This window comes from Volvox carteri (assembly GCF_000143455.1).
Source record: "Volvox carteri f. nagariensis unplaced genomic scaffold VOLCAscaffold_38, whole genome shotgun sequence".
In the NCBI taxonomy this organism is placed as follows: Eukaryota; Viridiplantae; Chlorophyta; class Chlorophyceae; order Chlamydomonadales; family Volvocaceae; genus Volvox; species Volvox carteri.
The window spans coordinates 814,278-830,116 of NW_003307581.1; the positions used below are offsets into that span (position 1 = coordinate 814,278).

Sequence of the window (15,839 nt, forward strand, 5' to 3'; positions counted from 1 at the left end):
TGCCTTGCCAGGAAGCCAATCTAGGAGATCCATTCATGTAAAAGCAAGGCGGAGGAGGAGGTGCTGGTGCCGAGCGCCCACCTGGGACTCGGGGTCCAGGGAAGTCAAATGAGCGATCTGTCCTTTGGGGTCAATCTCATGCACTTGAAAGTCTCGAAATCTGCAGCCACAACGTCCTCGCTTAAGGCCTCTCTGAAGGTGCTTGGCGAAAGTTGCAACTACGCATTGTGCATGCGGTTTCGGTCCGGCGGCGGCCGCGAGCAACAGGTCTGGACCTCAAGAGTTTACGGAGCAGCTTTATATCAAAAGTGATAAAGAAGAGCAGGAGGGCTCACCGATGCTTGAGAATGCTGTTAAACCCTGGCATTGTCGACACATACTCAGTAATGCCGACATCTTCCTCTGACGGTAGGGCCATTTGCGATGGCGAAACTGTTCAACCAAAATTTATCTTTCAACACATTGAATTATAGGTGACCTGGTGGGTCGCACGTATTCTTCTAAAAAGCGGTCACGAGATCGTAACGACGGTCGACTCTGTTATTGTCGTTGGAAGGCTAACGGAAACGTCCACTGTGCGTCCACTCCGGCCCCACTATCCCAGAGCTTCACTCCCCACTGTCTCAATGAGTTAGTGTTGAGTTCGGCAAAATGATGGACTGAGTTACATCTTCAGCTTTTCCTTCATGCGGTGTCCCTGTTGAGTTCTTATCGATGACAAGAGGGAAATCCGCTGGGAATGGTGTGCAGCTGTACCAGGGTTTAAGACATACGCTCTTTATTGTCAAGATGCACAATGGACCTATGTTGGTTGGGTCAGCAACAACTGTGCAAGTGGCCAAAATGTGCGTTCCATGTTAGCCAGAAGGTAGGATAGCGTGCAAGTACGTAGATTTGCTATGGTGTGTTCCTACGTGTGTTTCTACAAGGCTGAATACGTAGATTCAGAAATTGGTACCGGAACGGCGCAATATTTCCCTTATAAATGCCACGAAGACTGTAGAGCGATGACGTCCTTAAACTTGCTTATTTTGTACGGCAACATGAGATGCGTGCGATGTTCGCCGGCCCGTGCAGTGATCTATTCGTGTGGCAATATCTGCATAATACTTTATACATATGTATCAGTGGGGTTACATCACTTGTACGTATTGTTATTTGGATCACTGAAATGGTCAGTTTCCAGACCTGCGAGGGCAGCCAAGTGCCATGAGGAAGCAGGGACTATGCCACCGCCAGCAATGTAAATGGATTGAAAGCAGAGAACTTCCGCTTCTGGTCTGCAAAGGCTGCCCCTCCTACCGGCGGACCTCCTTTGGCATCCCTGTCCTCGTCCATCCTATCGGGGCTCGGACGACCTGGAGCGCAAGGTGGCCGAGAGGAGCCAGCAACTGGATACGAGTTTCCTCCGGAGTATTGCTACCTTCGGACAAAGCAATGCCCTTCCCTCGCTGGTCTCGGGTGGGTAGGTCGGCTTTGAGCACAAGATTTGCTTCCCTGGCTCGAAATTTATTGGCTGCTAGGTTCTAGACATGGTGAAGATTCAACACGTCTTTAGCTACGGCTTAATTGACTGGAAAAGCGCTAAGTCCGTCTAGGCTGTTGGCGTTACAGTGGCATAAGTCAGGGCGACTCCCTGCCTAGCGTTTAAGCAGTTATATAGCTGTCAACATAGTTGCCCTGAGTATAAGATTGCATGGATCAAGCATTTAATGGAATGCTTTGGGATTGGTAAGATCTTCATGCCGTCGCATCAACGGACAAGCAAGGTTTTGACAAGATGAGTTATTTTGCAGAGTGCGAAGCAAGAAGATTCTCATCAAGGACATTAACGGTGAGCTGGCGGAGATTAATGTGTTTTTGTGTGCACGGATGCTTGTCCATGTGCGCGAAGTAATGCTGGAAACAAAAACATGCCGGCCAGGCTTGTGCTCTCTCCGGGGCTGTAGTATCCCTACCGGAGCTGATCTCACTGTGCTTTCCCTCCATTCGTTCTTCTGGCGCCACCGTGCGGACACCATTACCGCTCTTCTCGCAGTGTACGCTCTGGGCATCTACGTGGACGCGCCCGCGGCCAAGTCGACCCTGTCAGCATTTAAGAAGAAGCCCGTGGAGGACTTGGTCAAGGACCAGAGCTTTTATGACGGTATGATGATTATGGTGCTGTCATGGCGCCGTACAATGGCCCTGCCCGATGCCCTAGCGTGCCATCGTGATCCCTCGGCCCCCCACCCTAATTACCGCTTCCTGTCTCTCCCACTCCCAAACCAAAAGATGGTACATCAGCAACCAGCATCCAGCACTGCCTGCCTACGTGGCTCCACAGCCAATTGCCTGGCTGCCCCACAGCCCCCCATCAGCACTGCCTGCCTGGATCTTCTGCCGGTTGCCTGCCTCCCCACCCTTTCCGCGCCTGCCCACACGCCTATCCGCCTGTTCACGTCGTGGTCCCAGCCGTGGTGGCGGCCCCCAATGTGGAGAAGACCCTGCGACTGGTGATCAGCTCACGACTGGTGGACCGCAAGTGAGAATGGGAGGGGGATCGGGAAAGGAGGGAAAGGAGGGAGTGCGCGGCCCCTGACGACGACGGCGAGCGGCGTGCAGGGTGCCGTGGAGCGAGGGGAGCTGTCAGGCCGCCTTGAGGAAGGGGGGGAGGGAGGAGGGGAAGGGAGCGGGGCTGGAGAGATCCACCTGGGTAAGATGATCCGGATGGAACGGCAGACGGGTGACTGATGGTGTGTAAGGGGGGGAAGGGAGTTGGGGGGCTGCTAGGGCTGTTTTGGCGGGTGTAACGGGAGGCGGCTGTGGCCCAAGCCCTGGGCGCTAATGGCACCTGTAGCCACTGAGGGATTCCTCTCATAAAGGAAGAGATGGGCACGAGCTGCTGCGGCTGCTGCTGTTCTTTGCTACTGCTGCCATGATATCATCCTGGTTTCTGAGTTGCAAAGATGTGGTGTGCCTTGCTTGTTGTGTGTGTGATGGTGGCTCCGTGTATGTGTGATACTCTTCAGGAAGTTTCTTGAGGCGCTGGAGGAGCGTCTTGCTCCCAGGCTGAAGCAGGTAGGCGTGTGGTTTTGAAGGTTGGTGGCCTAGATGGCTGGGTGGGCGGGTGAGTATATGAGAGCGTAGGGATGATGTGACGTCATCATGAACGTCACTAACCGATTGACCACCAGCCGCGGCCGGCTGCACCTGGCTGCCAGTAGGTCGCATCCGGTGTGCAATCTAGGATGTATCGGGTCGTATGTTAGCTTAATGCCGTGATCACGATGGGCACTGAGTCGCCGCTCGCCTGCCTGCCTTAATCCTCTTTCCGTACCGTACGGCACTGTACCGGATACATGCATTTCCTACGCAGGCCGGCGAGCCAGGGACGCTGGAGGAGTTTCGCAAGCAGTTCGACGGAGTGCACTTCGAGAGGGTAGGGTGAAGGCTTAGCGTCTTACTTCTTTCCAGTGCATCATGACACCTTGCTCTCGAGGCCCACCCGGCCCTCCGCCTTGTGGATGCGAGGGATGGAGGGTTCATACCGTGCAGGCGTCGTGCGTTTGAAGTCCCAACCATACGTACTAGGAGGAGATGCCGTGCTTACTTCACGTGTGTCCGTTTGTTTGTGTATGCGGGCTGGGATGGGGTTACTTAGGTGTCCTGATAACAACGGCGCCCTGCCGCGTTTCGGCACGGCTGCATGGCATGCTCACACCGGGAGCTGGTATGTGCTGCTGGTGCTGATGATGCGCAGGGCCTCGAGATCGCCTTCACCTGCCCGGACAACAAGAAGCTGGTCACCAAGGTCGGGGGACAGCAGGTGCGGTCTGGCCTGGGCTGGGCGGGCGGCCGGTGGAGGGTATCTACCATGATACGCCTGCATGATCTAGAGCGCTTTCCAGTATCATGCCCTTGGAATGCGTTTGCGCCTCCACTTCAAAACCCCGCTTTCATGCCGTGCTTTGTGCATGCCCGCTGCGCCGGGCCCCTAGCAGCCATGCTGCCCATGACCGCTGATGTCCGCCCCTTCCTCTTTTCCTGCTTCCCCACAGAAGGGCACCATCAGCTCGGGTGCTCTGTGCTCCTCCCTCTTCGACATCTACTTAGGATCTGACCCGGTCTCTAATGAAGCCAAGACGACCTTCGGCAAGAGCCTTGCCGCCAGTTTCCACGAGCGCTAAAGAGGAGGAGGCGACAGGGTGATTGCCGTTTTGCTGCAGCAGTCTCCGCCTTCGATTCGTTTCCTTCTTAGCGCCATCGCTCGGTCAAGATTGCCCGTTCCTTTACAAAACAAGTATTACTATTTCACTGGACCCTAAGAGTTGCTGCAATATGAGCACCAACCGCTGACGGATAAAGCTCATGTGCCTGAAGATTGAAGCTCATGGCGTCGTCGGTTGGCGATAAGGATTCATGAGCTTGTAAGGACAGACGAGCCCATTAGCTCATGGATCACCCACAAGTTAAAGCGAAGACTACATGACGTGTTGTGCGCTGAAACATAGGCATCATTACAAAAAAACGTTTCCTTACACGAGTCAGAAAATAAAAACATAAAACAAGTAGTCTGTCCTTGTCCGAGCTAATACGTACTATGTAGTTGCAGTGCCGCCCTCAGGTGTCCATCGGTATGGCGGCCAAAAGAAGCGTACGTTTCATTGTTCCGTATACGGCATGTACGGAAACATTGAAACAGCCGTTAAAGCATAGATAGTGCCAGTGTCACCGTGTGTGCATAAATGTGTACGTTCCTGTGGCAAATAAGGCGTCAGAGAGGTAAGATCGTGAGACATAAACTGACGTCCTAGCACCCGGCACCTGTAATGAGCACCTTTTCGGTGGCTGCCTGATTGTTGTGCGTGCGATGAGGGTGCATCGCAGCTCGGAATAGATATAAACGTAAAGCAAAAAGTTAGATTGCGTTCAAAGGGATGGAACAGCAGCTACTCCGCCGGCCATACGACGCGCGAGGAGATGCTGATTGGGGATAAAGAGAGGAGACCGGTGGGGGCAACCATGGGAGCTCCAGGAGGCAATCCTATACACAGCCCACAGCTAAAATCGCCGCTACTGCGGCCATGCATATGCGCGGTGAAAGCACGAGAGCAATGGTGATGAGGCAAGGGATCTTTTAAGACCAGATCAGAAGGGAAGACCGCAGCGCCAAGGAGGCCAAGGATATAAGCGCAAACCCAAGCAACCATATCGGGGGCTGTACGGTGAGCCTATGTTCTCATACGTTAGGCGCCTCGCTACAGATGCATCATTGCCTGCGGCCATCAGTGGTGGATATTGAACTCTCAGGGCGCCCTTCCCATGGGAATATGATCAGACTCCCGCTGCGGTTACCAACCGCAGTTTCAAGCTGTTTCAACCACGCACCAACTCGTTGTGACAGCCACCGCCTTTATCTTGTAAGTGTCGTCTCATGAAGTTATGCTTATCACGCAGATGAAGTATAGAGATTTAAGGACTTGGATGTGGGAAAGGAGCCCCGCAGCGCTTCCATGAGGGTGTATTTCCAGTGCGGATTAAGGCCAGGGATTAGCGTTAATCCCTGTGCTAATCCCAGCAGTGGAAATCCCACCGGGATTAAGCAGGATTAGCCGGGGATTAAGAAGTTCCTCAGGACACCGTGTCCTCTATTCAGAGGACTAGCAGGAGTTAGCAAGAGATTAGGAAAGAACATAAACTGAACTTGATGTCCATGTATTTACCTGGCAACTTGTGACAAAAAAGTTATTACCTGGCCCCACCCAGGTAGTAACTTTCCGTATCTGGATTAGCATTTATGGCGTCATATCTTATTTTAATTTCTAGGTAATTCCATATGGATGACCTCAAGTAAGCAATATCTGATTTGGTTTACTCGAAAGGTGCTACCTCAATGTAAGGCCTCAACGGTGGCCACAACGGCGAGAAGAGTGCGCTTCCTGCCCATATTTTATACTCATACGATGCCTACTGCCCAAAGCAATTCAGAACTGGTAATATTAGCGTCGAGATCGCATCAAAAAATGTGCATCGCCCTTTGTACGGCCTTAATCCCCGCCCTAATCCCCGGCCTTCGGAATGGCCAGGGATTAGCTGGGGATTAGCCGGGAATAGCGGGACCTTAATCCCTGGCCTTAATCCGCACTGGAAATACACCCTGAGTGACGTATCACTATTGTGGCACGGCACGCCAAGACGTACAGGTGGCAATAGCAGTTGACATTGTCTGACACAGATAGATCTAATAAGTTTTAATTATTCTTGAGGCTGGACTCTAAAATGTATCGCTCACCGTACACTACGTCGACGTACGTCAAAGGGCCGCGCGTCTCTGAGAGGACATACTACGATCATACGGCCGAGGATTTCGACTTCGGAACTTTAAACGTTCAGCAGATGGTGCCTACACATAGCGTTGCCCTTACGACAGGCTGCGGAGGGCCGTACCGGAAGGGGCAGAGCAGCCGTATCGCCGAATCAAGTCGAAGGTACAGTTGCACTGCCAGTTTCCAAATGGAAAGAAAACAAAAAGTAACGCAAAGGCTGGAAAACGAATCTTCACGTGGAATTAACCTTAATGGGACATTCGTACTTGCGATATATACCAAACTTCGAATGCCTGGATAGCAGCTAAATGGTGTATTTATGCAGCACCCTCTCTTACTAATGTTTTCAGCACATGCAAGGAAGCACGGGCTCGGGTGCCTGGCTGGATTGGGGCCCCCTAATCGAAACCCCAGCTGCGTAACCCTCTTCCACGTTTGGAAACCAAGCCCCACGTGCCGTAAGGCAAGTCAGTAGGATGTGTCGCCTGCTGATAATCGGCCTTCAATTGTAAAAATCTGCTAAGAGGGCAATGCGGCCTTATCCGGCGGGTCGCTACATAACCCAGCTGTGACAAACCCTTCGAAACCTATATAGGCCGCGACGTAGTTCAGGACCCCAGCGCCGCAGGTCGGGGACCCCGTACAGAAGCGCATGGCCTCACTCCCATCTGCTTCATAAGCAAAAGCCATTGATGCAAATGCCTGACTCGTGGATACCGGTGTACATATGTTCGCTAAGAAGCTGCCGAAATCGCAGTGAGTTCCAACGCGCTGAAGCCCACAGGTAGCGGTCATAGCCGCGAAGTATGAAACGTTTATCTCTCGGCGACAATAAGCAACCTGTAAGCAGCAGCTTGTCCTGCGTTCAGAGCGCCCTTGGGCTTGAGAGTGTTCCAGCGCGGGCAGGGGTTTGGGTGTTTACTGTGGCTGGGGGGTAGTAGCATGGTTGGGTCGTTTCAAGTCGTTCCTTGAGGTAATTATTGCGGCCTTAGGTAGCTTGGACTCCTGTGTGTGGCAGCGCAACCTACCTCCAGGGTAGCTCTCGTGACACCCGGAGTGCGGCATGTAACCACAAGAACTTCCCGGTATTGGTAGGCACGAGGTTATCGCTCATAGGGGCCCATATCGGCAAAGTCCCCCTGCTGGTACCAGCAGTGCTAATCTGGTCGTAGTCTGTACCCAGCCTGTTGAGTAGGTTTGCATGCCATTACGGACTAGTCGGTATACTTTTTCTGGTTTATGTTTCATGCAGCGTCAGGCGATGTGCCCTTTGGCACGGCTTCTTTGCTTTCAGGCATAGAAGCTCGGTAGCCCGCTACAACATCACCAACAAGAAGGCACCGCAGCAATCCAGCATCCTATCCCGGCATCGCAGCACTTTGTCGGCTTCCGTGGCGCGGAGTCTTCGTAAGCGCGGAGTCTTCGTAAACGAAAGTTTTGGCCTTAGGTAGAATGATATACGCAAGCATAGAAAGCATAAGACTATGCTCATGTATAGCAAGCTTAGACCTATACACAACTAAAGGGGCTGCACAATTTATATCTTATAACCAGCAAAAAGCTTTTCGCATGTCCAGAGTACAACTGCTATCGCCAATTGGGGGGCATCCCAAATCAGTTGTCCACCCGCAGCCGTTGACTTTCGTGGTTAGCGACACATCGTCGCCTATCTACTAACCTGGTAAGCCTTTTGCTCTCTACCGCTTAGAGTCAGCCACAAGGCTGAAAGGTGCTTTTATTGCATTCGCCATGTCTTCAGGTGCGAACCTATCGAGCCCGTACTGCCCAGATTGCGGATTGTTCGTAAGCTAGCTATACAGGAAAAAGCAGATGGACACGATGTACAGAAGAGAGTCGATACGGCCATTGACGTATACAAAATCTGATCCTTTCAACTATTGGGACTACGAACAACGGCGTACGTACCTCTGATTGTCGCCGCCATCGCTTTTTGTGCAATTCTTACGACTTTGTCAAAAGCACGGATTTGGGACAATCTTTTTACCTGAACTGAGCTAAGTTAGTACCTGGATTGCTCCCACGTCGTCCTCCTCTGATTAATCTGGGGAACATCCTTCCAGCAAACAGGCGCATTTGCTACAGAAACCTCTTCGTCAAGAGTAATTATCAAGGTTTTCATAAGCCCTGCCTGATCCGAAGGCTGGCCATTGCGGTTCCTTCAAAGCTACACTTTTTTAGCAGCGCTAGCCATACGTACATTGAATTTAATTTCTTAAACAATTATTCATTTATATTACAGAAACACCTACGTATTTGGATTGCACTCAAGTTCGGAACTTTTCACGTGGCTCGGCTGGAGACGTCCGTCAATCGGCATGTGCATCAACCAAGCATTGCACAGTTGTAATAGATCTCATTTTATACGCCAGGTGAAGTAAGACTAGGTATATTATAATCTAGTCGCGGCATCTCATGAACACACAACGACGCCTCTATGTCCCCGTACAAGAACCGATTCTTCCCCCGAGCATTATCATCCTAAAGTTATTTGCCAACAGCTCCTTTAAAGTTACGATATTATCTTCAGACGAAAACCGGGGGGGCTCCGCCTTAGTTATCATACGTATCAATCGTAGCGCACAACGATTGTTACGACCATCCGCTGATCGAAGGCGCTATTGGCTTCGTTTAAAGATTGCGAAAGTGAGCATGCTGTGCGCGCAGTTATGGACTGGGGAGTGAGCTCGCACTGAATGCCGCAGCTGCTAGGGTGTTTCCTGGACGCACCGGCGTTCCAAGCGATTTTGGAAAATCCTACGTAAGGTATGGCGCCGGTAAAGGGAATAGGCGCTCGGATAGCTTATGTCGCGGTTTGTCGCAAGCGAAACGCCTTTGTTGTTGTGCCCGGAAGGACCAAGGATGCTGCTTCATTTGTGGTAATCACAGAAACACAAGACCACCGCAATACTTGCAGGATCGCTGGGGTGGCGACGGAGGCAACCGCCTCCGATGGCGCACTGCTTGAAGCATAAGGGCAATTACAGCGATGAGTTCTGGATGCTCAGCTTTAAGGTGTGGCTTAGGTCTTAAGCCTTAGGTCCCGTGCCTTGCTAATAGCGTCGGAAAGTCGCCTCAGATGGCACGTCCACCTGTAAATGCGGCGAATTCGTTTGTGAACGGCTAGTGCTTGCAACCTAGTTGCATCTGTGCTGCATCAGCATTCACTGCCCCAAAGCTGTGTACTGCTTCAGCATATTCCTCCCTTTTCCCGGACCCTGTTTGGTCAGGTGGTGCCTTGTACCAAGACGTACGCCCACTCCTGGTCTAGCTGTCCTTGCGCGCACCCTGGTGAAACCGCACGTCGCCGAGATCCAACATTGTTCAACTACCAGCCGGTTCTCTGCCCAAACGTGAAGTCGGTGAGTGAAGGGGACCAGGCCATGGCTTTCCCCTCAACATACCCCAAATACCGACGGGCGCATGGCTGCCTCAAAACCAAACCTGACATGCGATAGCAGAACGCGCCGATCTGCCTTACCCTTAGCTTTTGGGTATGTGTGCCGGATCTTGGCGCCACCGGAGCAGCTTAGCCGCAACAAAGGCGGTGAAGCGGGTCCCTGTTGCCGTTTCCAGACACAGATCCCTGCTCGTGTTTAAGTGTTCGTGCAATGGTTCGGAGAAAGCCCCCCGATAACACCGAAGGCACATGAGAAAGTACAATCATGCAAAACGCAAAGAGCAAAGGTTCTTAATAACCGCGTTGTTCAAAGACGGTCTTCGGCAAAGTACCCATGCATGCTCGGCTGCCTGCGGTACAGGCGCCCATGAATCCTCGTGTAGATGCAGCCACGCAGCTGATCATGACGCGATATTTCTTCTCATGTGCCCAAGCTGCCTCCATCTCGCCTGAGGCATAGGCTTCCGCGAGGCCGAATCCCCCAACCCCCCGCATCCGATTTTGCCGCCTGGCTTGCCCTGCCCATATTCGTTAGAGCACCTCTTAACCCTTCCCCTGCGCCCGTGCTTCTTCCGAAACTACCGCAGAAATCAGGATGCCCCGCTGGAGACTCGTGCGGCTATGCACATAACGTTTTTGAGCAATGGCTTCATCCCCAAAGGTAAAGGATGGTAGTGCGTGCATACTTTCGGTCTCAATGGTAACAGCATTATGGAGCACAGCATCTCGTGGCACGTCATCCATCAACGGTCGGGACCATGATGACGTCGTACGGCAGTCGGGTTCTCTGGTACACAACACAAATACATACATACATACATACATACATACATACATACATACATACATACATATGCAGGCGGCTGGCAGAGGTTAAGGCCTGACTTCTGCTCCCAGTCGACCCAGTCGACCCGGGTTCAAATCCGCCTGCCGGCTCCTCGGGTGTTTGAGGAGTGATGAAATGGGAGGTGGCCCCCCATCTTATGGACGGTGTAGGACGTGATAATATCAACTTGCGAGCTGACCAGGAACTAAGTTGATGCGCCGTTGATCCGCTAGATTTGGTTGGATGCTGGTGGTGAGTTGCCGAACCCAACGAATACATTCTGAAGTCGGATGGGGTGACGGATTAGGGTGCCCCTCTAGCAGGGGAGAGCAGGGACTGCCCCGGGAAAGGGGGCCGCTGGCGAAGTTGACCACCCTGTAACAACATACATACATACATAGGTACGCACAAGAATCTGAGAAACACATGCCGGCGATACTAACCGACTTCCACGGCTCCCTCTCCCCGCCCTGTTCCCGCTCGCAGGTATAAAGCCCTCATGTGCACGTACGGCAGCCAATGCACGCGGCCCTCGTGCTTCTTCGCCCACAGCTTGGAAGAGTTACGGGTGCCCTGGAAGGGAGGGACGGGGACTTCGTCCGGCGGTGATCAGCAACAAGCACAGCAGCAGCAGCAGTCGCAGCCGTTCCAGCGGAGTCCTGGATCCTCCGGGGCGCCGTGTGACGGCGATGCGGCCGGAGTCCTGGGGCAGCTGGGTGCGGCAGGCGGTGCAGCCGGCAGCGAATCCGACGCCGCAGCGGCGGCGGCAGCCGCAGCTGCCGTACGCAGTGCGTCGGTGTCCGTGTCTGGGCATGCAGCCGCGGCGGCGGCAGCCGCCGCCGGCGCTGTGAATAGCGGCGGCAGCGGCAGTATTCGGCCGCGTTTAGTGTTGCAGGCTTCTGCCGGTTTGCAGCAACAGCTGCAGCACATGCAGCGAGGGGGGCTGTTGTCGGGAGGTGGCGGCGGCGGCGGTGTGCATTCCGTGGTGGATGTGCGAATGGTGGCAGGTGCGAGAGCGGTGACAGCGTCAGCAGCGCCGTTGCCCCCACCATCGCTGCAGCCGGGAGGTGAGCGCCGCTCCTTCCTCGGAGTGGAGCGCCCTCTCCCTACCTGGTGTATGCATATTCCCATGTATCCCTTTTTCCTTATCTCTTCGTTCTTCCCATTCTTGGCTGGCTCCCCTAGCTCCTTTCATTCGCATTTCTTTCCTTGCCCTTCGTTGCGTCTCACTTCTCCGCGTCCTCAAAGCATGTATTCCTGTCGAGAGTTCGAGCTGCATAACTGCCTTTAATAACGAAGGACTTCGATACCTATCTAGGTCCCACCGGACTCCAGCTGCTCAATTGTACTGTGTCACACTCACTTTGCGTCGCAGCGATGGTCTTCTGCCGTTTGTGAGATGCAAAACACTGAAGAAAGCTCTTTGATAACGCGATCCATGTGTCTTGTTACCCCTGTTAGATTTCCCCCTGGGAAGGCCGGCGCGGAGAACGCCAGGCGGCCTTCTAAGTCCATGGTCCCCCGGCCTTCGCTTATGTGCTTGTTCGTTTGGCTTGGCCCGACAGACCACCTCTCCAGCCCGGGGCCGACTCGGTGGCATCCCCGATCACCACCCATTCCTTGCTCGTCGCCCCTACATCTTACCCCCGTGTAAAACCTTTCCGTCCTCTTTCGAATCTTGCTCTTTGCACCCTTTGTACCAGTCCACTTATCCCTCCCATTGCTCCCTGCCCCTACAGCTGGCAGCGCCGGACAGAGTCTCTCCAGCGACCACGCCCTACTGCTCAACACGGCACAGAGCTCATATCATCATCATCCGCAGCAGCAGTCGCGACGCAGCCAGCAGAGCACGAGCATCGGCTCCGTCGGCCCTGTGCAGCACCGTGGAAGCGTTACTGCCAGCGCCTCTGCACCGTACGAACTAGACACCTCGACGTTCGTACCGCTCGAAAGCACCTCCTTGGGCCTGGTTTCGGGGCCACCTAACCGAGTGCCATCTTCCAGTCAGCTTCAAAGGACTCTCTCTAACGCCAGCACGCTGTACACGGGCCTGACGGAGGAGATGCCGTTGACCGCAGCGCCAGCGACTGTCCCCAGCGGCACCGGCGGCGGCGCTGTAGGGACAACGGCTGACATTGCGCTGGCGCCGTCGGAGTCCACGTCGGCGACGTCGTTGTACCACACACCAGGATCCACCAGCCACCACCAGCTGACGGTGACCGGGCTGGCCTCCGTTGGGATATACGTAGGAGGGAATGCACAGGGCGGTGGTGGCGGCAGCGCAGGAGAGATGGCTGGCGGGGGAGCCGGTGGCGGCGGCGGCGGCCCAGCTTCGGGACAGGGCGTGGGACTGCCGCCAGGGGCTCGGCCGCTGCCCCTAGGTGCCCCCCAGTTGCAGCAGCACCTTCAGCAACTTCACCAACACCAGCAGCACATGCAGTTGCAGCAGCAGCAGCAGCAGCAGCAACAGCAGCAGCAGCAGCAACAGCGGATTGGCGGGTCTGCTGCCGCTGCTGGAGGTGGCGGTGGTGGTGCCGGTGGGATGGCAACGGGCCTAAGCTCATCAGCAGCGGCCCATGCAAGGCCTCAACAGGCTATCGGACACCTCCCGCAGCAGCCGCTAATTGGGCCGTATCACGTGAACCCGGCGGCGGGCCAGGGCGGCGGCGTTGGCGGCAGCGTCGGCTCCGGACCAGGGGGTTGGCTGTCGCACGTGCAGCAGCAGAGCGGCGGCCTCGACTTTGGGCAAACGGGCGGCGGTGGCGGCAGCGGTACGGCCTCTTTGGACTTCACGGGGGTCCCCCCGTCGACTTCCCTGGCGGCGCATTCATCTACCAACCTCCTGGACACGACGGAGGAAGCTGAACCCTCCGGTGAGGGCGAGAGAGGGAGGGAGGGAGGGAATGGCAATAATGACATGGGTATGATGATGATGATGCGATATGTGATATGCGATCTACTGGTACTGGTACACTGGCGAGAGGGGGGCTGGAGAGTTGAAAGCGTGTGTAAATGAGACACAGGCAGAGAAAGAGCCCTGGCGGAAAATAACCTAACTAGCGGGACATTAGCCTAGTGGGCCTTACTAGGTGGGTTGTCGCGGTTGTGGCGCTGCTCGTGGAGCACTGGTAGCGGCACTGCTACCTACACGGCGACTGTTTAGGCACTGCAGGTCGCGTGTGTTTGCAGGCCCTTTTCAGCCGGGGGGAAGGCAAAGGGGTGATGGAGACGAAGGGCCATCCTCACCCGACTTTCCCATGAGCACTGCGTCATGAACACCCCGCCTTCCCTTGGGGGACTGCTGCCATGGGGACGCAGGCCTCTTGAGCGGCTGGGTCACTGTAGCTCTCCCGTCCGGCAGTCACCACCAAGTAGGACAAGGACAAACTCAGCAGCAGCAGCAGCAGCAGCAGCAGGTTAAGCAACCGGGGCTGCAGCTAGGGCCGGTATCTCCCTTCACCAGCGGCGGCCAGCGGGCCGGGCCGCCGCCTCGAAGCTACAGCGCGAGGCTTTCGGAGGACCCCGCCACGGCGGCAGCAGCTGCAGTACAGCAGCTGCAGCTCTCCGGTACGGGGCAGCAGCAGCTGCAGCAGGGCGCCCAGCCAGCTGCTGGTGGGGGCAACGGTGGGGGGCCCCATGATGCGGTCGCTGCTGCCGCAGCTGCAGCTGCTGCTGGTGTACTGGGAGCGGGCACGTTTGGCAATGGTGGCTTGAACCCACAGGTTCGGTGCATTGCGGTGTGGTGTGGTGAGGTGTGGTGAGGTGTGGTGTGGTGTGGTGTGGTGTGGTGTGGTGTGGTGTGGTGTGGTGTGGTGTGGTGTGGTGTGGTGTGGTGAGTGTGGTGTGGTGTGGTGTGGTGTGGTGTGGTGTGGTGTGGTGTGGTGTGGTGCGGTGGAGAGTTAGTTCTGTGTGGGCGCGAGAGGGTGTACCAACACGCCACGTCTTTTGTGCGACAGATGCTAGCCATTCCACTGGCACACTTCCATCCCATGCGGTGTGGTGCCTTGTGCGGCGCATGACACCGTTTCCTGAACGGACTGGAAAAGACGTCTGTCACTAAAGCTGGCATTGGTTGGTGCTTTGCGTGTTCGCGCTTCTGCAGGGTGGCGTGTTCGCGGATGCCGGTAGGCCGGGGTTCCGACGCCCTGGCAGCCTGCACCTGGCGGCAAGCGCAACGGCGCCAGCATCGGACCTTTTCGGCGCTACCTCCGCCAACAGTACCGCTTCCCATGCCGCCGTCGTCGCCAATGCGGTTTCCGCCGCCGCAGCTGCACGTATCGATCCCGAGGTGGAGATGCTGCTACTGTCATCGCTACAGCTGCAGCTCAGCCACGCGGGCGTCGCCAGCCACCCCGTTGTGGCGTCCTTCCCTGTACGGACATGGCTGCAGCAAGCGCTCCAGGGACGTGGCCAGGCCGCCACTCGCGCTTACCTCCTCGACCTCCTCGCCCAGTACATGCCGCCCGACCAGCTGGGAGTCATCCGGCGGCTACTGGACTGCCTAGATGAGGCGGGGTCGCTGTTAAGCTGCTTCGCGGGCCCCGTCGTCGCGCCGCCGGCGGCCCATGGGTCCGTGGCCGGGGGCGGCGTGGCGTCAGCTTCGGCACTGGGCGGGGGACCCGCGGGTACAGGCGCAGGGCCCAGCTGACCCTGCTGCTACTGATTGGATTTCTGCGGCGTTACCAGTTCCTCAATAACGCGGATTTCGCCCTTGGCGATTTTAGCTGCCTAAGCGTACCGTTGGTACGCTACCCATTCGGCAATTCGGTACACTGCAATAATGCGGCCCCGCAAAGCATTCGGAAATACTTGAGGAGTTCTTCATGCTGTTGTTCCCTGGGTGCCTGGCGTCCACTTGATGAGCGGTGGTGTGTTGCTCACCTACGGCGCCACCAGAGCAAGTTGCGGAGGGGAAGGGGGCGTCATTGATAGTCCTGGTTTGGGGATATGCGAGTACATGCACACGCACACGCACCAACCAGGACAGGAGGTGCATGGGTTGGGAGGAAGTCCTGTGCAAAGGGGGAAGGGCGGCGCGTGGCCTGGGATGGATAGGGCCGGATAGGACCACGTGGCTGCGTGTAGCCACCTTGCCGAAGAGGACATCTAAGCACCCTCGGATACCCCTGGACGTCCGCGTGTGTAGCTCTTGGCGGCTGTGCTTCTCCAGGGATGGGGCACGGTGATGTGGAGCGGAGCGGAGTGGAGTGGAGTGGAGTGGGGTGAGGTGGGGAAGACGCTGCTCGGGAGGGACTGCGTCGGATCGAGAGGGCATGAAGGGAGAATG

General features: G+C 55.6%; 2 protein-coding genes across 2 annotated transcripts; both read left to right on the forward strand.

Annotated features, from left to right (window-relative positions):
* Nucleotides 1-1,896: 1,896 nt before the first annotated feature.
* Nucleotides 1,897-4,427, forward strand: VOLCADRAFT_106123 (uncharacterized protein; the record flags this gene model as incomplete). The annotated part of the gene is made up of 6 exons (XM_002953738.1): nt 1,897-2,146; nt 2,350-2,524; nt 3,012-3,060; nt 3,359-3,421; nt 3,743-3,808; nt 4,041-4,427. The coding sequence occupies 6 exons, from the start codon at nt 1,897-1,899 to the stop codon at nt 4,167-4,169; spliced, it is 732 nt and encodes a 243-aa protein (XP_002953784.1). The 3' UTR covers nt 4,170-4,427.
* Nucleotides 4,428-7,035: 2,608 nt separating this feature from the next.
* Nucleotides 7,036-15,200, forward strand: VOLCADRAFT_94607 (uncharacterized protein; the record flags this gene model as incomplete). Its single annotated transcript, XM_002953739.1, has 11 exons — nt 7,036-7,064; nt 7,603-7,715; nt 9,244-9,341; nt 9,557-9,688; nt 10,314-10,387; nt 11,039-11,559; nt 12,292-12,767; nt 13,167-13,425; nt 13,871-14,176; nt 14,213-14,299; nt 14,821-15,200. The coding sequence occupies 11 exons, from the start codon at nt 7,036-7,038 to the stop codon at nt 15,198-15,200; spliced, it is 2,475 nt and encodes an 824-aa protein (XP_002953785.1).
* Between the last annotated feature and the right edge of the window lie 639 nt (nt 15,201-15,839).